This window comes from Dendrobates tinctorius, unplaced genomic scaffold (genome assembly GCF_039654945.1).
Source record: "Dendrobates tinctorius isolate UK_male_01 unplaced genomic scaffold, ASM3965494v1 ptg000129l, whole genome shotgun sequence".
NCBI classification, from domain to species: domain Eukaryota; kingdom Metazoa; phylum Chordata; class Amphibia; order Anura; family Dendrobatidae; genus Dendrobates; species Dendrobates tinctorius.
Genome location: NW_027361797.1, coordinates 40,056,613 through 40,082,096, shown reverse-complemented (window position 1 = coordinate 40,082,096; position 25,484 = coordinate 40,056,613). Strand labels below are relative to the sequence as shown.

The 25,484-nt window shown below is 48.5% G+C and overlaps 1 protein-coding gene across 1 annotated transcript in view; it reads left to right on the top strand.

Annotated features, from left to right (window-relative positions):
* Positions 1 to 25,484, top strand: part of LOC141047835 (uncharacterized) — a 133,568-nt gene that overhangs the window by 49,602 nt on the left and 58,482 nt on the right. Inside the window, exon 4 of the mRNA XM_073543157.1 lies at positions 25,306 to 25,311. Within this exon, the coding sequence (XP_073399258.1) occupies positions 25,306 to 25,311 (6 nt within the window). The remainder of the gene's footprint in view (positions 1 to 25,305; positions 25,312 to 25,484) is intronic.

Genomic DNA, 25,484 nt, shown 5'->3' with positions numbered 1-25,484 from the left:
TGCTCCGTACACCTCGTACACACACAGCTCCACTCTGTATACCTCTCACAAACACGGCTCCCCTCCGTACACCTCGTACACACATGGCTCCTCTCTGTACACCTCGTACACATGGCTCCGCTCCTACATCTCGTACACACGCGGCTCCGCTCTATACACCTCATAAGCATGCGGCTCCGCTCCGTACACCTCTTAAACACACACGGCTCTGCTCGGTACACCTCGTACCCACACGCGTCTCCGCTCTGTACACCTTGTACACACACAGGGCTCCGCTCCATACACCTCGTATACACACGGCTCCACTCCGTACACCTCATATACACGCAGATCTGCTCCATACTCCTTGTATACACGGTTCCGCTTTGTACACCTCGTACACACGGCTCCGCTCCGTACACCTCGTACACATGGCTCCGCTCCGTACACCTCGTACACACACGGCTCCACTCTGTACACCTCGTACACACACGACTCCACTCTGTACACCTCGTACACACACAGATTGGCTCCGTACACCTCATACACACACGGCTCTGCTCCGTACACCTCGTACACATGTGGGGAAGGTGACTTGACGGACAGACGTGACTGGTAGTAGGAGTGGACGGTTTGTGCTCTAGAGACGGAGATTGACAGGGTAGAAGGGTAAGGTGGATAGGAGAGTGCAGTACCCAGAAATGACCACAAGATCACACATTTTGGTGCAGTCGGCAGGATTGCCGCCTCTAATACGACACCTTCCGCGGCAGGCCTGCACCTTAAGAGTCCAAAAGAACTTGGACTGCTCACCTGTGGATTACAAACACCTGTGGATTACAAGGCTGCTCACCTGGGGATTATAAAGTGGAAACTTTGTTCCAGATCATCGCTGCCACCAGAGGATCTGGGGTGGCACCCGAAGCTGTTCACTATGGCTGTGGTACTCTAACGCTGGGGAAAGGCCCGGGCGTTTGCAGTTGTTCTGGACGGACTGGGGCCACCTGCAACGTACCCCTTGGGGGAGCGGTGTGTGTCTGGAGACCGCCGCCCCTTCATACTGGACCCAGGCAGTTGGATGGAGAAGTCGGCCATCGCCCCACCCAGAAGCGGGAGTGGCCTGGGGTAGAAGACCGGCTGCGGATGCTTGGTGCCATTTGACTGCTGCCCACCGGACGGGATGCAACGCTGCAGCTGCCGTGGCCTCAGACGCCTGGAGAGGCGATGGCATCGGGAGATCGAGTCTCGCTGGGAGACCTTCTTTTTGGAATCACGGACTGTCCTCAAGACATCGGGCAGAGAAGAGGAGAGACTGCGGGCCCTGCGGGAGCAGCTGCCGAAGACATCACCTGGGAGCCTCCCCGTGGGACCCTCAAGCCTGGAGGCTAGCCCTGCCGGACGGCGGGGTGAAGACTGGAGGCTGCGGGAGGAGCCACGGGGTGACGTGTCTGAGGCCGCGGCGCCGGGGAAGCTGAGAGTTCCCCCGGCTCTGCCGGCGGCTCCGCAAGCGGCCCCCACCTCTGCGGCCTCCGCCGGGCTGAATGATACACCACACTCCCGTCACCGAGCCACCCCGCCAGGCGGCGCCATGTCCGGTGTTGCCGATGTGGAGCCAGCCCACGGCCGACGCTGCTGCGTTCCACCTGCCAGCAGCGGCCCTTTCCCTAAAGCCGGCCACCACTCTGGCCCCATCTGCGACTCCGGTTGCGGCCTGCCCCGCGGCCGCATCTGCGTCACCCCCAGAGTCAGCTGCGGCCTGCTGGTCAGGCTCCGTGGCCTACCTATCAGAGACCACGGCTGCCCCTGCCCGTCACCTGGCCCCAGCGGACTCCGGGGCCTACACCGGACCCTCTGTTTGGGTCGCGGAGGTCATACGAAAGAAGAAGGCCCGGGAGCAGGAGGTCTGGAACCTGCTCCATGAGAGGGGGAGGCTGGCATGGCGGCCTCACGATCTATGGGGCGGCTCGTGTACACCAACCTGCAGAAGGGATATGGGTTCATTCGGGACCTCGCAACCGTCCAGAAGATGTACATCAATGTGACCTCCATCCATCACGGCCGGGCTTTGCGAGAGGAGGACTTGGTATCGTACTACAAGGAGTACTGTCCCCGCGGCTACTACGCGGTAGCCGGAATTGTTGAACCCGAAGGCCCCGAACCCCCGTAAAAAGGACCCTAGAGACACTCCCTGCATCCCGGGAGCTCCACAGCTGTGGGGCCCCCTCGCTACTGGCTATCAGGAGATGACCTGGACTGTCGGGATTTCGCTGCCACGAGGACAGTTTTCCATCCAGGTTGCGAAGAATGTTTTTATATTGTTTGATTTGTTTTCCTGACATAACGGGGATGCGGAAAAGGGTGTACTAATGTTAAAGGGAGGGGGATTCCTTATCTTAAAGATGCTCTGGGGAAAATATCGTGTTGGAAACAATGTTAACGTGTTTGAAAAAAAGAGAGAAAAACAAAAAAAAACGAGAGGGGTTACTCCGGTTGAGTAACTCCTATGGTTATTAAAGTAAAAGTAATAGCATGTTGAAAGTTGATTTAGTGAATAGTGTGTTTAACCAAAAAAAAATGTGTGCAACAGGTTCCGAGTGCGAGGTAAATTTGACGAAGACGCTGACCATGACTCTTTTTAAGTGAAGGACGAAGTGACGATTGATATTGAACCAGACAGTGGTCCGTCAGCCAGGTCCCCGACACCACGGACACCCAAAAGGAGAGAGTTGAAGGTAGGAGAAGGGGAGAGTAGTGGTGGGTTCACATTGTAGAGTAGTCCGGGTGGACCTTGCCAACCCGAAAGGAGTTGTCACGTGGCGTGCGCGCCAGCGGGTAGCAATAGGCTGCCCGGAGCATGGTGCTCCCGGTTTAGTTCGGCCCCCTTGGGTGGCGGTTTGGCCCAACGACCGGTCCGACAACAGACTGTGAACAAGCTTCAGGACGACGTAGGTAGGGAGTACGATTGTCGGGACGACAATGGACAAAGGAAGGGGGAGTGTGGGGAAGGTGACTTGACGGACAGATGTGACTGGTAGTAGGAGGGGACGGTTTGTGCACTAGAGATGGAGATTGACAGGATAGAAGGGTGACAGCTGGGAAAGGTGGATAAGAGAATGTAGTACCCAGAAATGACCACAAGATGGCAGGGGAGAGTAGTGCAGGACTTAACATCAGCTTACGGCTTAGGAATCCGCTTAGTCATGGGGGGCGGAGTTACAGGAACCCAGGAGGGAAATTCCCCAGTGAGAGAGGGGATAAATAGGACTGGTTGGGGTTCCAGACATGGCAGTCCCGGGAGGAGTTCGACAGAGGAGGGCTCTGGACAGAAGACAAAGAACACTGAGGAGCTCGGCCAGGGGACTGACAGGAGAGGACAGTCAGGGGGGTGGCCCTGACCCGACGGACCGCAGGACAAGACAGACGAGGCCCCGGGGGTACCGATAGGACGACGACCTCGGGCAGGTGAAGCGCTGGCGGTAGATTGGTCTAGGACAGCCCCAGCGAAAGATCTGCGAGGGACGTTACTTCGACTGGAGCAAAGGTGCAGGTACCCGGGCCTGGAGACAGAGACCTGTAACGAAGCTGCAGTGTGTGGTTGTGATCGTCAGGAGTACGACGAATAAATCCGGAACTGTTACTATTGAAATCTGTCTCCGCCTCGTCCTTGCATCGCCTGGTGTCCGTGTCATCCGGATAGGGTAAGCAGTGGTCCACCCCCCAATCCTGACCCCTACCACACACACACGGCTCCACTCTGTATACCTCTCACACACACAGCTCCCCTCTGTACACCTCGTACACACATGGCTCCGCTCCGTACACCTCGTACACACACGGCTACACCTCGTACACACAAGGCTCTGCTCCGTACACCTCGTAAACACATGACTCCTCTCTGTACACCTCATGCACACACGGCTCCGCTCCGTACACCTCGTACACACGCGGCTCTGCTCCGTAGACTTTGAACTTGCGCGGCTCCGCTCTGTACACCTCACACACACGCAGCTCCACTCTGTACACCTCGTACACACATGGCCCTGCTACATCCACCCTGTAAACCCCTCCTGACCCCACACATACTTCCCTCATCCAGCACGATGACAACCAGCACATCAGAGTTTTGCATACACCGAGGGCTGTGCGCACAGGACCTGTGATGAGGTCACAGGAGGGTAGGAGTCAGGGGTCACATGATCAGGGGCCTCGGACCCCTGACTCCTCCCCTCCTGTGAAAAATGATGATGAATGAACTCATGGAGATAAACATCCAACACTGCAGAGACACCATCACATGTTTCTCAACGCAGTGATTCTAGAGCAATGCCCCCATCCCTTATGGGAAATATGCAAAAACATGCAAAACACAAGCTGCGGAGACACCATCACATGTTTCTCAACGCAAGCAATGACTAGCCAGGCCTTTCCCCGGGAGGGAACAACCACGGGAAGGGCAGTCTCCAATGAAGGAAACCACCTATGCCAAAACATGGCATCCACAGACAGCTGTTTCGGGGTATTGCCCCTCATCAGTGTGGAGTAGGAAACTGGCTAGTAGGAGCAATGCCTAGTAAAAGACTGTGAAAAATGAGGATGAATGAACTCATGGAGATCAACATCCAACACTGCGGAGACACCATCACGTTTCTCAACGCAGTGATTCTAGAGCACACATGACTCCGCTCTGTACACCTCGTGCACACACGGCTCCGCTCCGTACACCTCGTACACACACGGCTCTGCTCCCTACACTTTGCACTTGCGCAGCTCCGCTCTGTACACCTCGCACACACGCAGCTCCACTCCGTACATCTCGTACACACATGGCCCTGCTACATCCACCCTGTAAACCCCTCCTGACCCCACACATACTTCCCTCATCCAGCATGATGACAACCAGCACATCAGAGTTTTGCATACACCGAGGGCTGTGCGCACAGGACCTGTGATGAGGTCACAGGAGGGGAGGAGTCAGGGGTCACATGATCAGGGGCCTCAGACCCCTGACTCCTCCCCTCCTGTGACCTCATCACAGATCCTGTGCGCACAGAGCAGGGATTTATCAGTGTGGGGCTGCGGTGGCCGGTGGGTCTGTCTGGGAGGGTGAGGATGGGGTCGGTGCATGGGGGGGGCATGGCGGCTCAGTGCACTGCGGGAAAAATGAGCTCCCACCCGGGACAGCGGGACAGGCAAACAAAAACGGGACTGTCCCTCCAGATCCGGGACGGTTGGGAGCTATGTGTTCACTCTGCAGTCAAAGTGTCACTATGATGTGTGAGAAAAATATTCAGAATTGAGAGTCCTCAGTGGTTGATACCTTTTAATGGCTAACTGAAAAGATGGTAACACATTTAAAACTTTCGAGACTACTCAGGTCTCTTCATCAGGCATTGACTAATACAAAATCTGAAGAGTCACATATTTATGCACAACACAGCACAGAAAAAATGCAATAGATTTTTTCTCGAAAGCTTGCAATGTGTTACCATCTTTTCAGTTAGCCATTAAAAGGTATCAACCACTGAGGACTCTCAATTCTGAATATTATTCTATCAACTAGCCAACACGGTACAAAGATATGCATCTTTCCTGTACCACTATGATGTGTGGGAAGAAATCACAAAAGTGATTTTTTTTATCCTAATCAGACAAATGTATAGAGAAATATTAGCATAGTGATGGTGTATTGCTGGGATGTGCCCAAACTTTATGATCAGTGGATGTCGAAATTTCACTGAACTTCAGAACTAAGGAGTAGCGGCAGGAATTTATTGTTACTTACTAGTGCTGAGCGAATAGTGAAATATTCGGTTTTGGGAAAATCAGCATTAATAATTTCTTATACCTGTGTATTCGTACTCAATAACGAATGCAAGTCAATCAGAAAGCCGAATACATACCTCCCAACTTTTGAAGAAGGGAAAGATGGACAAGGGCTGGGGCACGCACCACACCCCGACCACACCATTTCACAACTAGTCACACCCATGTCCATGCCCAACTGCACCTATTTAGCACTGCTGATCACACTGACTGGTACTGAGGGCACAGTGGCTGGCATTATGGGCACAGTGGCTGGTACTGTGGGCACAATGACAGGTACTGAGGAAAAGAAGGAAAGAAAACAGAAAGATAGAGATAAAAGAAAACACAGAGAGATAAAGAAAGGAGATCGAGAGAGAAAGAAAGAACAGAGAGTGGAAGAACAGAGAGAAGAAAGGACAGAGAGAAAGAAAGAGGGGAAAGAAAGAAATAACAGAGAGAAAGAAAGAGGGGATTGAAAGAAAGAACAGAGAAAAAGAAAGAGAATGAATGAAAGAAAGAAAGAACACAGAGAAAGAAAGAGAGGACAGAAAAAAAGAACAGAGAGAGAAAGAAAGAACAGAGAGAAAGAAAGAACAGAGAGAGAAAGAAAGGGGAAAGAAAGAAAGAGGGGAACGAAATGTAAAGAATTAGGCCGGGGTCACACTAACCGACGCAAAATACGGTCAGTATTTTACATGCGTAGTACGGATGAATGGCCCCTAAACAGTGCTCCGTATGTCATCCGTAAGCAAGGTGTGGTCGCGTATTTTGCGCATGTAAGCATCCGTATGTAATCCGCATGGCATCCGTATGGCGAGATTTTCTCGCAGGCTTGCAAAATGGACATATAAATGAGCCCTATGACAGGGTTTCTAACAGAAACCAAAGAATAGATATAGACACATAGAATGCATATATATATATATATATATATGTATTCTATGTGTATATATCTATTCATTTGTTTCTTTATTAAAACTGTCAGTGTGAGTTTACTGTATCGCGCACTGAATTGCCGGCTTTTCTAAAAGACACTGGGTGCGTATTTCTCGCAAGTCACATGTGTGGTCCGTATGTAATCCGTATTTTTTGCGCACCCATAGACTTGCATTGGCGTACTACGGGCGTAGTACGCTGACAATCGCAGCAAGCTGCGATTGGCACGGACCATAGAATACGGATGAGAAATATACGGCTGGTGCGAGGGACCCCATAGAGAATCATTGGTCCGTGTCTAATGCGTGCTTTTAGCGCCTCTCACTCGGCCGTATTCCTTGCCAGTGTGACCCTGGCCTTAGTGTTTACATTTTCTTAAAAAAATATCATTTGTTTATAATTCAGTAAAATTTGAAAAATAATTTTAAAAGGTTTGGTATTTCCACTTTTAAACTCTAGGGGGAGTAGTTACTGAAATTTGACAGAAACCTAGTGTACAACTAGCTCACATTACTGCACTGCAGTGAATATGGGTGGAGTCTGCTGACATGTGTGTGATGTCCCTCCTCTCCTCCCCTTCTGGGTGTTTACTAAGGGATAAGAGAGGATAACATTTAAAAACACAGTGAGCAGTCATTTTTTGGTTGACTGCAAAGTAGACAGTCACCAAGGATGGCAGGCTGCAAGGATTCTGGGAGATATATGGGGGAAGGAGCAGGGTGACAGCAGCACAGAGTATTTCAGGAGTGCAGTATGCTGGTCTATGGGGGGCACCTTATTCAGTGTGCGGAGCAGGCAGGGATTATACATAGAGCGTGTCTTTTATACACATGGATGGACAGTCTGCTTGTCTGCTCCACAGGGGTGTCCTTTTCACCCTACAAAGTACAATATGAGTGAACCCATCTCAAACCCCCAGCGTAGGCCCTGGGCATGACTACAGGGCATTAGTGGTCACCAAGTTGGTCTACTTCTTTGGTCACACCAGACGGTTTTTGTTCTGTAGCCACCGGTGCTAACTATTTACAATCATTGTCCTGGTCACTATGAGTCCAGTGACCCAGTCGTCCATATAATCAAGAAAACAAGAATTATTAAAAGTTCATGCCTCTGTAGGCTCATATACTTAACGGTTGCAATCAGCGTCGGACTGGAACACCTTGGGCCCACCAGAGAAAATCATTCTTGGGGCCCACTATGTAGCTGCATAGAGTTAAATACCAGACCACCAATTGTTCGGTAAAACACGCTAATATCCGGGTATAATATAAGGTTGTACATGTCTTAATTATGTAGCAGGAGTTGGGGTAGCCCCCTCATAGAATATAAAGCAGCCCCCTCATAGAATATAATGTAGACCCCTCATAGAATATAATGCAGCCTCCTCATAGAATATAATGCAGCCATCTCATAGAATATAATACTGCCCCCCTCATAGGGTATAATGCACCCCCTCATAGGGTATAATGCACCCCCTCATAGGGTATAATACTGCCCCCCTCATAGGGTATAATGCACCCCCTCATAGGGTATAATGCACCCCCTCATAGGGTATAATGCACCCCCTCATAGGGTATAATACTGCCCCCCTCATAGGGTATAATGCACCCCCTCATAGGGTATAATGCACCCCCTCATAGGGTATAATGCACCCCCTCATAGGGTATAATACTGCCCCCCTCATAGGGTATAATACTGCCCCCCTCATAGGGTATAATACTGCCCCCCTCATAGGGAATAATGCACCCCCTCATAGGGCATAATGCACCCCCTCATAGGGTATAATACTGCCCCTCTCATAGGGTATAATACTGCCCCCCTCATAGGGAATAATGCACCCCCTCATAGGGAATAATGGATATAGAGATAGATATAGAGATAATAGCTAGATATAGAGATATGTATAGAGATAGATATAGAGTTAGAAAGATAGATATAGAGAGAGATATAGAGATAGATAGAGATAGATAGATGGATAGATAGATATAGATAATAGATAGATAGATAGATAAAGAGAGAGATAGAGATAGATAATGAGATATAGAGATAGATATAGAGATATAGTGTTAGATAGAAAGAAAGATAGATATAGAGATAGATAGATAGATATAGAGATAGATAGATATAGAGATAGATATGGATATAGAGATAACAGATAGATATAGAGATAGATATAGAGATAGATAGATAGATATAGAGATAGATAGATAGATATAGAGATAGATAGATAGATATAGAGATAATATATAGATAGATAGATATAGAGATAATATATAGATAGCTATAGAGAGAGATATAGAGATAGATATAGAGAGAAACAGATATAGATATAGAGATAGAGATAGATAGGTAGATAGATATAGAGATAATAGATAGATATAGAGATAGATAGATATAGATATAAAGATAGATAGATAGAGCGGTAGATAGAGAGATAGATATAGAGAGAGATAGATACAGAGATCGATAAATAGATAGAGAGATAGATATAGATAATAGATAGAGATAGATAAAGATAGATAATAAATATAGAGATAACAGATAGATATAGAGATAGAGTAAGATAGAAAGATATAGAGATAGGTAGATATAGATAATAGAGATAGCTAGATAGATAGACATAATAGATAGATATAGATAGATATAGAGATAGAGATAGATGTAGAGATAGAAAGATAGATATAGAGATAGAGCGATAGATAGAGATAGATATAGATAATAGATAGAGATAAATAGATAGAGAAAGATAGATAGATAGATAGATAGATATAGAGATAGCAAGATAGATAGATATACAGAGAGATAGATATAGAGATAGAGATAAATAGATAGATAGATATAGAGAGAGAGATAGAGAGAAATAGATATAGATATAGAGATAATAGATATATATAGAGATAGATAGATATAGATATAGAGAGAGATACAGAGAAAAGATATAGAGATAAATAGATAGAGAAAGATAGATAGATATATAGATATAGAGATAGAGCGATAGATAGATATACAGAGAGATAGATATAGAGATAGATAGAGATATATAGATAGATAGCTATAGAGAGAGATATAGAGATAGATATAGAGAGAAATAGATATAGAGATAGATATAGAGATAGATATAGATATAGAGATAGATAGAGATAGATATATAGATATAGATATAGAGATAGATATAGAGATAGAGCGATAGATAGCGAGAGATATAGATATAGAGATAGATAGATACAGAGAAAAGATATAGAGATAGATAACGGATAGATAAATAGATAGATAGATATAGATATTAGATAGAGATATATATAGATAAAGATAGATAGATAATAAATATAGAGATAATAGATATAGAGATAGATAGAGTAAGATAGATAGATATAGAGATAGATAGATAGACATAATAGATAGATATAGAGATATATATATAGAAAGATATAGAGATAGATAGATATAGAGATAGATGTAGAGATAGAAAGATAGATATAAAGATAGAGCGATAGATAGAGATAGATATAGAAATAGATAGATATAGATAATAGAGATAGATATAGATAGATATAGATAATAGATAGAGATAGAAAGATAGATAGATATAAGAGAGATAGAGAGAGAGAGAGATATAGAGAGAGAGATAGATAGATAGATAGAGAGAGACAGATAGAGAGAGCGAGAGAGATATAAAAAAAAAACACAATACTCACCTCTCCTCCTCGCTCCCACGCTGATCCCGGCTTCAGTGTCAGGAGCTGCCCCCTCTGCCAGACACACAGCGGGTGCGCGATGTAGTGACGTCATCGCGCACTGGCTGTGAGTCAGGAGCAGAGAGGACTGAGGGCGGCGCCGGCCCTGATTTACAGCTGTAGTCTGCAGAGCAGCTTACTGGGCTGGGGGCGGGGCCTCTGGGGGTGGAGACCTGAAATGATTTGCTTCGCAGTGAATATTCATTTCTCTTTAGCAGCGGGGACAGGGGCTCCTGCCTCCTGACACTCGCTGCTGCTCCGCTGGCAGGGGCCCCCATAGCAGCTGCATGGTGTGCGACACACCACTGGCTGGGGGCCCCTGGAGCAGCGGGGGCCCTAGGCAACTGCTGGCCCTGTATGCCAGCAGGTGCCAGGGCCCACCAGATGCCAGGGCCCACCGGAGAATCCACCGGTTCTCCGGTGGGCCAGTCGGACGCTGGTTGCAATTATGAACATTTTCAACTTTTTTACATTAGCACTACACTTATATTTTAGCCCTTATACCTGGCTGGAACCTCACCTCTGGTACTACGGGTAGATCTACGTAGTACAGGTGTCTGTAGTGATCTAGCCTGGTCTAGTGTGTTTATTGGTAATCTGGGCAGTAGCCTTCTGCGACTTCTTAAGCCCCCGTCACACACAGCGATCTCGCAAGCGAGATCGCTGCTGAGTCACAAGTTTTGTGACGCAACAGCGATTTCACCAGCGAGATCGCTGTGTGTGACACCTATCAGCGACCGGCCCCCCTGCCGGGTATCGCTGATCATTCTTGAAAGCTCTGGACTTTTTTTGGGTCGTTGGTTTCCCGCTGGCCAGCACGCATCGCTGCGTGTGGCAGGCGGGAGAGCAACAATCAGCGAGCTCCCAGCTCATATCCAAGGTAGCTTAGCGCTTAGAAACCCGCTGTTTACCTTGGTTACCAGCTCCCAGCACCAGGCGCTGGTATCTAAGGTACACAGCGACGCACGCGCTCGTCGTCGCTGGTGCTGATCGCTGGTGAAGCTGCCTGTTTGGCAGCTCACCAGTGATCATGTAGCGACACACCAGCGATCCTGAGAAGTTCATATCGTTATCGGGATCACTGATGAGTCGCTATGTGTGACAGGGCCCTTAAGGCCCTGTCACACTAAGCGAGATCGCTAGCGAGATCGCTGCTGAGTCACTAGAACTGTGACGTTATAGCGATCTCACCAGCGAGATCGCTGTGTGTGACAGTGACCAGCGACCAGCCCCCCTGCCGGGTATCGCTGATCGTGCCCGAAATGTCTGGACATTTCTTTGGTCGCTCATGTCCCGCTGAGTCGCTTGTATCGTCACGTTTGACACCTAGCCTAACGACCTCGTTAGCGACTCAGAAGCAAGACAAGGTGGGGATTAGCGTTCCCGACATCGTTACAAAGGTCGCTATGACACGCTAGATCATTGCTCCATTGTTGGGTAGATTGGACTGTCTGACATCTCAATAGCGACCACATAGCGATGCGGCAACGATCCCTGTCGTGTCGTATCGCTGTCGGGATCGTTATAGCATCGCTAGGTGTGACGGGACCTTTAGACTCACCATGGGACTGACAGATTCACCGCTAGCAGGGGGCAGATTTTCGCGTTCCACTGCAGATGTGGATTCTGTTACTTGAGCTTGTTGATCTTCAGGTTGGTCTTGAATCGCTTCTCTTTCTGGCATTTCCAGCTGGGGAAAGGTTAAGACGGGCACGACTATGGCTTGGTTCACTCTTGTCCAATTTGAAAGGAACTCGCTGAATACAGTGTTGATCTTTCCTCCACTTCTTCTACTGGCTGAAGAATGTTTTGGTCTTCAATCTTTTTCTTCAGTTGGTCAGGGCACTGCTTTAGATGATCTCTTGACACTGCTGCTGAGGTTTCTCCTCCATCTTTGCTGATGAGGCACACCTTGGTGTTATTGGAGTCTGAAGATAAATCAACGTAGGGCTCAGACTCCCATTGGTCCTCTAGTTTGTGCACTCGTCTCTTCCTTTTGAGTACCCATTCTCCAGGTGACAAGAGAACTGGGGGGCATGCTGATTATAATTTCTTTCTTGCTTTTATCTTGCGTGGGCTAGACTCTTCTCTATGCATTCTTGCACTTTGCGGTACTGCTGCTGCCGCTCTATCCCAATCTGCAACAGGTGATATTACTTCAAGTGTTAAGACTCCCATGTCCAAGTCAATGGGTAACTTGCCAGGGCTTGCTTACATCAAGTAGGCTAGAGTAGAGTTGGTGGAGTTTACAGGGATATGATTGTAGAGATCTACCAGATCTGGCAACTTCTCTGGCCACATGTTTTTCTCTTCTAGGAGCAAGGTCTTCAATAAAAAGTGTTGAGCGATACCTTCCAATATCGTGAAATATCATATCGGATTGGATCGGACCGATACCCAAAAAGTATCGGATATCGCCGATTCCGATACAGGAAACCAATGCAAGTCAATGGGACAGAAATATCGGAATTAAAATAAACCCTTTCTTTCCTTGTAGGTTAATTCTACATGAAGAAAAACAACTAAGAATAATGTAGACTGTATTGGGGGATGTGGAGGAGACATTAAAGGCATAGAGATTTAGCCCAATCAAATGGAATAGCAGGAATTAATTTTTTTTTTTAAGACGTTCGGAGTTACAAAGATATTGACTATGTTAACCTTTTTTATATTTTGTCAGATATGTATGTTTCACTACTTCCATGCTCTTCACCTTCTTTTTTACTTCTCCCACACTTTCTCCTTCATGATCCTCAACAGCAGCAGCATCTTTTTCATCAACTTCTTCTTCACCTTATTCATCTTCTTCTTCTTCACCTTCTTCCTATTATTCTTTTTTTTACATTCTTCATATTCAACTATTATTTTTCTTCATATTCTACTTCTTCATCTTCTTCCTATTCTTCTTCTTCTTCTTCATCATATTCTTATTTGTGACAGGCATTCCTGTAGTTGTTATCTATAAAAGTTTGAAGATTACACCTTCCGTTCTGCCTGTCACAAAAGATTTATAACAGGATTTGTCCGCGTTCAGTTTGGCCTGCAGCAGCAGGCATTTTCCAGGGGCACCACGAGGAGGAAAGGACTCACCCTCATATACTGCTTAGTCTTCTTCTGCTTATAATTTAGATAATATCTTTTGCGCTGATTTTTAGTCTTATGCTTAATGTTCTTCTGCTTTTTGTTCTTCTGCTTTTTGTTCTTCTGCTTCTTGGTCTTCTGTCTCTTGTTGTTCTGTATCTTGGTGGTTGTCTTCATGTTCTTTGTCCTCTTGGTCATCTTCTTCAGGGTCATCTTTTTGGTCTTCTTTGGGGTGGTCCTCAGGGTCGTCGTCAGTGAGATCCAGAGTGATTACCAAAAACCATTTCAAAAAGCTTGAACTTGGAAATGTAGCAGAAGGTACAAGAAGGCTGAGGAACTGCTGAGAACCAGCTGATGGTACTGGAACCCGGATGGGTAGCAGAAGGAACAAGAGCCAATGGAACTACCGAGGACCAGCTGATGGTACTGGAACCCGGCTACTAAGCAGGAGGTACCTGTGTCAGAAAGCACTACCAAGGACCAGCAGACATTGCTGGAACTCGGATACTGAGATGGAGGCACCTAAGCCAAAGGCACTGCTGAGAACCAGCTTACGGTGCTGGAACCCGGAGGGGCAGCAGAAGGAACAAGAGCCAATGGAACTACCTAGGACCAGCTGACGGTGCTGGAACCCGGAGGGGCAGCAGAAGGAGCAAGAGACAATGGAACTACTAAGGACCAGCTGACGGTGCTGGAACCCGGAGGGGCAGCAGAAGGAACAAGAGCCAATGGCAATACCGAGGACCAGCTGACGGTACTGGAACCCAGTTACTAAGCAGGAGGTACCTGTGCTAGAAAGCACTACCAAGGACCAGCAGACGTTGCTGGAACTCGGATACCGAGAAGGAGGCACCTAAGCCAAAGGCACTGCCGAGAACCAGCTGACGGTACTGGAACCCAGATGGGTAGCAGAAGGTACCCCTGAAAAACAACGTTGCAAGGCCGCGAGCCGGCCGCAGTTACCGAAACCCACAGTCCTACAGGGGGTGCTTGTCCTATTGGCACTGCGGAACCAGCCTTTATTGCCAGATCCCGTAGCCCACATAGGAAGCACCTAAACTGCAGGCACCATAGAGTCGGCTAACCCGACCGCAACACGACAGGACAATGTATTGGTGCCAAAGTGACGTTGACACTTCCCAGAAACAGCTGGCGTGCTGGAACTAGGCTGGGCAGGAGGGAGTACCCGTGCCAAAGACACTGCTGAGAACCAGCTGACGGTGCTGGAACCTGGAGGGGCAGCAGAAGGAACAAGAGCCAATGGAACTACCGAGGACCAGCTGACGGTACTGGAACCCGGTTACTAAGCAGGAGGTACCTGTGCTAGAAAGCACTACCAAGGACCAGCAGACGTTGCTGGAACTCGGATACCGAGATGGAGGCACCTAAGCCAAAGACACTGCCGAGAACCAGCTGACGGTACTGGAACCTGGATGGGTAGCAGAAGGTACCCCTGAAAAACAACGTTGCAAGGCCGCGAGCCGGCCGCAGTTACCGAAACCCACAGTCATACAGGGGGTGCTTGTCCTATTGGCACTACGGAACCAGCCTTTATTGCCAGATCCCGCAGCCCACATAGGAAGCACCTAAACTGCAGGCACCATAGAGTCGGCTAACCCGACCGCAACATGACAGGACAATGCATTGGTGCCAAAGTGACGTTGACACTTCCCAGAAACAGCTGGCATGCTGGAACCAGGCTGGGCTGGAGGGAGTACCCGTGCCAAAGACACTGCCGAGAACCAGCTGACGATGCTAGAACCCGGATGGGTAGCAGAAGCTACAAGAGCCAATGGCACTACCGAGGACCAGCTGACGGTGCTGGAACCTGGTTACTAAGCAGGAGGCACCTGTGCCAGAAAGCACTACCAAGGACCAGCAGAGGTTGCTGGAACTCGGATACCGAGATGGCGGCACCTAAGCCAAAGGCACTGCCGAGAACCAGCTGATGGTTCTGGAATCCGGAGGGGCAGCAGAAGGAACAAGAGCCAATGGAACTACCGAGGACCAGCTGACGGTGCTGGAACCCGGAGGGGCAGCAGAAGGAACAAGAGCCAATGGAACTAGCAAGGACCAGCTGACGGTGCTGGGACCCGGAGGGGCAGCAGAAGGAACAATAGCCAATGGCACTACCGAGGACCAGCTGACGGTACTGAAACCCGGTTACTAAGCAGGAGGTACCTGTGCTAGAAAGCACTACCAAGGACCAGCAGACATTGCTGGAACTCGGATACCGAGATGGAGGCACCTAAGCCAAAGGCACTGCCAAGAACCAGCTGACGGTGCTGGAACCCGGAGGGGCAGCAGAAGGAACAAGAGCCAATGGAACTACCGAGGACCACCTGACGGTGCTAGAACCCAGAGGGGCAGCAGAAGGAACAAGAGCCAATGGAACTACCAAGGACCAGCTGACGGTGCTCGAACCCGGAGGGGCAGCAGAAGGAACAAGAGCCAATGGAACTACCGAGGACCAGCTGACGGTACTGGAACCCGATTACTAAGCAGGAGGCACCTGTGCTAGAAAGCACTACCAAGGACCAGCAGACGTTGCTGGAACTCGGATACCGAGATGGAGGCACCTAAGCCAAAGGCACTGCCGAGAACCAGCTGACGGTACTGGAACCTGGATGGGTAGCAGAAGGTACCCCTGAAAAACAGCATTGCAAGACCGCGAGCCGGCCGCAGTTACCGAAACCCACAGTCCTACAGGGGGTGCTTGTCCTATTGGCACTACGGAACCAGCCTTTATTGCCAGATCCCGCAGCCCACATAGGAAGCACCTAAACTGCAGGCACCATAGAGTCGGCTAACCCGACCGCAACATGACAGGACAATGTATTGGTGCCAAAGTGACGTTGACACTTCCCAGAAATAGCTGGCGTGCTGGAACCAGGCTGGGCAGGAGGGAGTACCCGTGCCAAAGACACTGCCGAGAACCAGCTGACGGTGCTGGAACCCGGATGGGTAGCAGAAGCTACAAGAGCCAATGGCACTACCGAGGACCAGCTGACGGTGCTGGAACCTGGTTACTAAGCAGGAGGTACCTGTGCCAGAAAGCACTACCAAGGACCAGCAGAGGTTGCTGGAACTCGGATACCGAGATGGCGGCACCTAAGCCAAAGGCACTGCCGAGAACCAGCTGAGCAGCAACTGGCGTTGTTGGAGCCCAGGGATTACAGTAGAAACAGAGTGTAGCCAGAGGCCTAATTGGAGCAAGTTTAATATCTGTAGTAGTGTGAATGTGTACAGAGCAGACGAAATTGCCGGACACACAGCAGGGGATCAGCTGACATTACTGAACCCCAATAACACAGGAGCATATGTTGACTGTGCAGACGGCACTTCTGAGCAGCAACTGGCGGTGTTGGAGCCCAGGGATTACAGTAGAAACAGAGTGCAGCCAGAGGCCTAATTGGAGCAAGTTTAAAATCTGTAGTTGTATGAGTGTGGACAGAGCAGGAGAAATTGCCGGACACACAGCTGGGGATCAGCTGACATTACTGAACCCCAATAACACTGGAGCACATGTTGACTGTGCAGACGGCACTTCTGAGCAGCAACTGGCGGTGTTGGAGCCCTGCGTCAATCACGGTGTAGGCTGAGGCCTAATTGGAGCAAGTATAATATCTGATGTTGGGTGAATTTTGAGGGAGCAGGAGATATTGCCAGACACACAGCAGGGGAGCAGCTGACGTTACTGAACCCCACTAACACAGGAGCTAGTGTTTTTCTCTGTGCACATGGCACTTCTGAGCAGCAACTGGTGGTGTTGGAGCCCAGGGTCAATCATGGAGTAGGCTGAGGCCTAATTGGAGCAAGTTTAATATCTGATGTTGGGATGAATGTGGAGGGAGCAGGAGATATTGCCGGACACACAGCAGGGGAGCAGCTGACGTTACTGAACCCCACTAACACAGGAGCTAGTGTTTTTCTCTGTGCAGATGGCACTTCTGAGCAACAACTGGTGGTGTTGGAGCATAGGGTCAATCATGGTGTAGGCTGAGGCCTAATTGAAGCAAGTTTAATATCTGATGTTGAGTGAATGTGGAGGGAGCAGGAGATATTGCCGGACACACAGCAGGGGAGCAGCTGGCGTTACTGAACCCCACTAACACAGGAGCTAGTGTTTTTCTCTGTGCAGACAGCACTTCTGAGCAACAACTGGCGGTGTTGGAGCACAGGGTCAATCATGGTGTAGGCTGAAGCCTAATGGGAGCAAGTTTAATATCTGATGTTGGGTGAATGTGGAGGGAGCAGGAGACATTGCCGGACACACAGCAGGGGAGCAGCTGACGTTATTGAACCCCACTAACACAGGAGCTAGTGTTTTTCTCTGTGCAGACGGCACTTCTGAGCAACAACTGGCGGTGTTGGAGCACAGAGTCAATCACGGTGTAGGCTGAGGCCTAATTGGAGCAAGTTTAATATCTGATGTTGGGTGAATTTTGAGGGAGCAGGCGAAATTGCCGGACACACAGCAGGGGATCAGCTGACGTTACTGAACCCCAATAACACAGGAGCAAGTGTTGACTGTGCAGACGGCACTTCTGAGCAGCAGCTGGTGGTGTTGGAGCCCAGGGATTACAGTTCAGGTGGTAGAAACATGAACACAACAGGAGACCTGGATACTGTTGCCAACCAATTATTTAATCAGGAAGAGGACTGGCAAATTCCGGCGAGATCCAGGCCTTGTTCATTTTCAGAAAAGTAAGCCGGTCAACGTTATCGGAGGTTAGTCGCATGCGACGGTCTGTTAGTACACCACCTGCGGCACTAAAGACGCGTTCCGATAATACACTAGCAGCAGGGCAAGCCAGCACCTCCAATGCATACTGGCTAAACTCTGGCCATGTATCCAGCTTAGAGACCCAAAACTTGAAGGGGGAAGAGCCGTCTGGGAGGACACTGAGAGGGCAAGACATGTAGTCTGTCACCATTTGACGGAAACGTTGCCTCCTGCTGACTGGAGCCGTCTGTGATGGTGTAGACATTTGTGGCGGGCACACAAAACATTGCCACTAGAGTTGAGCGACTTTTGTTTTTTTAGGGTTGCGTTTCGTTTCGTGAAACCCGACTTTTCCAAAAGTCGGGTCGAGCAAGATCGTCCGATTATAGGGAAAAGTCGGGGTCGTCCCGAAACACGAAACCCAATGTAAGTCAATGGGGAATAAAAGTCGGCAGTGAGAGGAGGACAGGAAACACACCTACAGTGCCCATTTGAATGCCAAAAGCATCAATTCTTCTTACTTAAGCTTGTCAACCTTAATTAACTTCATAATACAAGTTACGCACTGAAAAATGGGGGTTATTTGGCTAAAGTTGTGGGGGGGGGGAGGGCTGGCTGCAGGTTTTCATGTGCCCTGGGCGAAAGAGCGCCCCTTTAACACATACCACAACTCATCATGCTCCGATACGGCAGAGAAATAGCGGTATAGTACAATGAAAAATACCTCACTTTTTACATCTCATGACGAGGCCCATCTATTTCTCCATACAGAATCATTGGTCCCATATAATGTTTGAAACAGTATATGATGAGCTCCACATAATGCTACAGTATATGTTGGTCCCCATGGATGAAGCTCCACTGTCTTATGGGCCCAAATAATGCTCCAAACATAATGGGCCCCATTTCTAATGCTCTAGTGTATAATGGGTCCTGTAAATGCTGCTCCAGTGTCTGATCTCCACCTTTGGAATGTTCCAGTGTATGGTGGGCCCCATCTATCATTCTCCAGAGTATAGTGCTCCCCAAAAATTGCTGTCCCAACATTGAAAACAATCAAATAAGTCTCCTCGCTAGGGAATCCCTGTACTAGTCTAGACTCCTCGTCGTCCCCATCTTCCATCTCACTGCACAGTATTTCAACTTTGCAAGTGCTGTGATCCTGGGCAAGCAGGGGGTGCCCACTCGTTGGCGACGGCACTGGCACAGGGCCCCTGATAGTACGGTGGTGTGTCTGATGGCGGGTGGGCCGAACCTGCACTTTCATCTGCAGCTTCCTCTTTGTCACCGTGTAAGATGGAACTGTATATAGGAAGGGTAACCTGAGTTTCATCAGGGTCAGATTCAGGCCGGGTAGCGTGCGAGGGGAATGTAGTGGTCTGGGTCAATGTACCAGCAGATTCATCGAGCAGTGGCTGGGCATCAGTGCACTTGTGTCGCCCCCAGGAGTACGGTCGCCACAGTGGCATTACCTTCTTCCTAGGGAGTGTGATGTCATGCTTGGGAGCAGCGAAGGATCTCTCTAGCAGGTTAACTGATTGGGCGGCGTTATTCCCACGAGTCATGACCCTCCAAACAGCGTTCATGAAGGCAAAGTGTTTGTTTTATGTGGGCAGTATGGTTGCAAAGCTGAACCTTAAAGGAATGTCCAGAAGGGCACCACAGGAGTGGAGCCTACGGTTAAATTCGACTCCACCTGGGAAACCTCAACCATGCCAGCTACAGAACAGATGCACACATTGCAAGCTTAATTCCGTTAACGAACGAGACTCCGTCATGCCCCGCGGTCCGAGTCCGGCTTACTAGAGGGACACGTGAGGCTCTGGAACATGAGATTGGCCAATAACTGGTGTGTCATGCCCTTACATGTCCGTGGCTGCATGTGCGCTACACTGAAAAGGCCAGCGTTTGTCGCTTACAGGTGCAGATAACCCGCTGAACAACGTTAGTGATGGGGATCACTAATTACAATTATTACCCGCGAACAATGATTTCCCAGTAAGTGCAGGTCAACCGCAGTTCCGGAATTAGGCCTAACCGTCATTCCTGAAAAAATGAAAAACTTACGTGTGCAAACCACAGGTGCTGTAGCTTGCTTAACAGCTCGCCAGCCGTTCTCACGTCCAGTATGGATTACACGTGATTGCACAAAGGTGAGAAAGGGTACCGTATCCCCGGATAACATGTATGGATAGCGTACACATTCAAAATATATGTCTCAGGAGGCAGGCTCAGACGGTGTTAGGCCCAGTATGGATTGCACGTGATTGCACAAAGGTTAGAAAGGGTACCGTATCCCCGGATAACATGTATGGATAGCGTACACATTCAAAATATATGTCTATACATCAGGAGGCAGGCTCAGACGGTGTTAGGCCCAGTATGGATTGCACGTGATTGCACAAAGGTTAGAAAGGGTACCGTTTCCCCGGATAACATGTATGGATAGCGTACACATTCAAAATATATGTCTCAGGAGGCAGGCTCAGACGGTGTTAGGCCCAGTATGGATTGCACGTGATTGCACAAAGGTTAGAAAGGGTACCGTATCCCCGGATAACATGTATGGATAGCGTACACATTCAAAATATATGTCTCAGGAGGCAGGCTCAGACGGTGTTAGACCCAGTATGGATGGCACGTGATTGCACAAAGGTTAGAGAGGGTACCGTATCCCCAGATAACATGTATGGATAGCGTACACATTCAAAATATATGTCTCAGGAGGCAGGCTCAGACGGTGTTAGGCCCAGTATGGATTGCACGTGATTGCACAAAGGTTAGAAAGGGTACCGTTTCCCCGGATAACATGTATGGATAGCGTACACATTCAAAATATATGTCTCAGGAGGCAGGCTCAGACGGTGTTAGGCCCAGTATGGATTGCACGTGATTGCACAAAGGTTAGAAAGGGTACCGTATCCCCGGATAACATGTATGGATAGCGTACACATTCAAAATATATGTCTCAGGAGGCAGGCTCAGACGGTGTTAGGCCCAGTATGGATTGCACGTGATTGCACAAAGGTTAGAAAGGGTACCGTTTCCCCGGATAACATGTATGGATAGCGTACACATTCAAAATATATGTCTCAGGAGGCAGGCTCAGACGGTGTTAGGCCCAGTATGGATTGCACGTGATTGCACAAAGGTTAGAAAGGGTACCGTATCCCCGGATAACATGTATGGATAGCGTACACATTCAAAATATATGTCTCAGGAGGCAGGCTCAGACGGTGTTAGGCCCAGTATGGATTGCACGTGATTGCACAAAGGTTAGAAAGGGTACCGTTTCCCCGGATAACATGTATGGATAGCGTACACATTCAAAATATATGTCTCAGGAGGCAGGCTCAGACGGTGTTAGGCCCAGTATGGATTGCATGTGATTGCACAAAGGTTAGAAAGGGTACCGTATCCCAGGATAACATGTATGGATAGCATACACATTCAAAATATATGTCTCAGGAGGCAGGCTCAGACGGTGTTAGGCCCAGTATGGATTGCACGTGATTGCACAAAGGTTAGAAAGGGTACCGTATCCCCAGATAACATGTATGGATAGCGTACACATTCAAAATATATGTCTCAGGAGGCAGGCTCAGACGGTGTTAGGCCCAGTATGGATTGCACGTGATTGCACAAAGGTTAGAAAGGGTACCGTATCCCCAGATAACATGTATGGATAGCGTACACATTCAAAATATATGTCTCAGGACGCAGGCTCAGACGGTGTTAGGCCCAGTATGGATTGCACGTGATTGCACAAAGGTTAGAAAGGGTACCGTTTCCCCGGATAACATGTATGGATAGCGTACACATTCAAAATATATGTCTCAGGAGGCAGGCTCAGACGGTGTTAGGCCCAGTATGGATTGCACGTGATTGCACAAAGGTTAGAAAGGGTACCGTATCCCCGGATAACATGTATGGATAGCGTACACATTCAAAATATATGTCTCAGGAGGCAGGCTCAGACGATGTTAGGCCCAGTATGGATTGCACGTGATTGCACAAAGGTTAGAAAGGGTACCGTATCCCCGGATAACATGTATGGATAGCGTACACATTCAAAATATATGTCTATACATCAGGAGGCAGGCTCAGACGGTGTTAGGCCCAGTATGGATTGCACGTGATTGCACAAAGGTTAGAAAGGGTACCGTATCCCCAGATAACATGTATGGATAGCGTACACATTCAAAATATATGTCTCAGGACGCAGGCTCAGACGGTGTTAGGCCCAGTATGGATTGCACGTGATTGCACAAAGGTTAGAAAGGGTACCGTTTCCCCGGATAACATGTATGGATAGCGTACACATTCAAAATATATGTCTCAGGAGGCAGGCTCAGACGGTGTTAGGCCCAGTATGGATTGCACGTGATTGCACAAAGGTTAGAAAGGGTACCGTATCCCCGGATAACATGTATGGATAGCGTACACATTCAAAATATATGTCTCAGGAGGCAGGCTCAGACGGTGTTAGGCCCAGTATGGATTGCACGTGATTGCACAAAGGTTAGAAAGGGTACCGTATCCCCGGATAACATGTATGGATAGCGTACACATTCAAAATATATGTCTATACATCAGGAGGCAGGCTCAGACGGTGTTAGGCCCAGTATGGATTGCACGTGATTGCACAAAGGTTAGAAAGGGTACCGTATCCCCAGATAACATGTATGGATAGCGTACACATTCAAAATATATGTCTCAGGACGCAGGCTCAGACGGTGTTAGGCCCAGTATGGATTGCACGTGATTGCACAAAGGTTAGAAAGGGTACCGTTTCCCCGGATAACATGTATGGATAGCGTACACATTCAAAATATATGTCTCAGGAGGCAGGCTCAGACGGTGTTAGGCCCAGTATGGATTGCACGTGATTGCACAAAGGTTAGAAAGGGTACCGTATCCCCGGATAACATGTATGGATAGCGTACACATTCAAAATATATGTCTCAGGAGGCAGGCTCAGACGGTGTTAGGCCCAGTATGGATTGCACGTGATTGCACAAAGGTTAGAAAGGGTACCGTATCCCCGGATAACATGTATGGATAGCGTACACATTCAAAATATATGTCTATACATCAGGAGGCAGGCTCAGACGGTGTTAGGCCCAGTATGGATTGCACGTGATTGCACAAAGGTTAGAAAGGGTACCGTATCCCCAGATAACATGTATGGATAGCGTACACATTCAAAATATATGTCTCAGGACGCAGGCTCAGACGGTGTTAGGCCCAGTATGGATTGCACGTGATTGCACAAAGGTTAGAAAGGGTACCGTTTCCCCGGATAACATGTATGGATAGCGTACACATTCAAAATATATGTCTCAGGAGGCAGGCTCAGACGGTGTTAGGCCCAGTATGGATTGCACGTGATTGCACAAAGGTTAGAAAGGGTACCGTATCCCCGGATAACATGTATGGATAGCGTACACATTCAAAATATATGTCTCAGGAGGCAGGCTCAGACGGTGTTAGGCCCAGTATGGATTGCACGTGATTGCACAAAGGTTAGAAAGGGTACCGTATCCCCGGATAACATGTATGGATAGCGTACACATTCAAAATATATGTCTATACATCAGGAGGCAGGCTCAGACGGTGTTAGGCCCAGTATGGATTGCACGTGATTGCACAAAGGTTAGAAAGGGTACCGTATCCCCAGATAACATGTATGGATAGCGTACACATTCAAAATATATGTCTCAGGACGCAGGCTCAGACGGTGTTAGGCCCAGTATGGATTGCACGTGATTGCACAAAGGTTAGAAAGGGTACCGTTTCCCCGGATAACATGTATGGATAGCGTACACATTCAAAATATATGTCTCAGGAGGCAGGCTCAGACGGTGTTAGGCCCAGTATGGATTGCACGTGATTGCACAAAGGTTAGAAAGGGTACCGTATCCCCGGATAACATGTATGGATAGCGTACACATTCAAAATATATGTCTCAGGAGGCAGGCTCAGACGGTGTTAGGCCCAGTATGGATTGCACGTGATTGCACAAAGGTTAGAAAGGGTACCGTATCCCCGGATAACATGTATGGATAGCGTACACATTCAAAATATATGTCTCAGGAGGCAGGCTCAGACAGTGTTAGGCCCAGTATGGATTGTATGTGATTGCACAAAGGTTAGAAAGGGTACCGTTTCCCCGGATAACATGTATGGATAGCGTACACATTCAAAATATATGTCTCAGGAGGCAGGCTCAGACGGTGTTAGGCCCAGTATGGATTGCACGTGATTGCACAAAGGTTAGAAAGGGTACCGTATCCCCGGATAACATGTATGGATAGCGTACACATTCAAAATATATGTCTCAGGAGGCAGGCTCAGACGGTGTTAGGCCCAGTATGGATTGCACGTGATTGCACAAAGGTTAGAAAGGGTACCGTATCCCCGGATAACATGTATGGATAGCGTACACATTCAAAATATATGTCTATACATCAGGAGGCAGGCTCAGACGGTGTTAGGCCCAGTATGGATTGCACGTGATTGCACAAAGGTTAGAAAGGGTACCGTTTCCCCGGATAACATGTATGGATAGCGTACACATTCAAAATATATGTCTCAGGAGGCAGGCTCAGACGGTGTTAGGCCCAGTATGGATTGCACGTGATTGCACAAATTTTAGAAAGGGTACCGTGTCCCCGGATAACATGTATGGATAGCGTACACATTCAAAATATATGTCTCAGGAGGCAGGCTCAGACGGTGTTAGGCCCAGTATGGATTGCACGTGATTGCACAAAGGTTAGAAAGGGTACCGTATCCCCAGATAACATGTATGGATAGCGTACACATTCAAAATATATGTCTCAGGAGGCAGGCTCAGACGGTGTTAGGCCCAGTATGGATTGCACATGATTGCACAAAGGTTAGAAAGGGTACCGTATCCCCAGATAACATGTATGGATAGCGTACACATTCAAAATATATGTCTATACATCAGGAGGCAGGCTCAGACGGTGTTAGGCCCAGTATGGATTTGACGGCCCAGATTACACAGCGGAGGAGCAGGGAGAGGTAAAGATTGCAAATGCTGGGGCCCTGCCCAAGCAAGGGGGGCCCACTCGTGGGCGTCGGTACTGGCACTGGGCCCCTCATAGTACAGCGGTGTGTGTGACGGCGGGTGTGCACCACCACCGTCAGAGACATTTGATTGCACTATGAGGGACCCTGTGCCAGTGCCCGCGCCC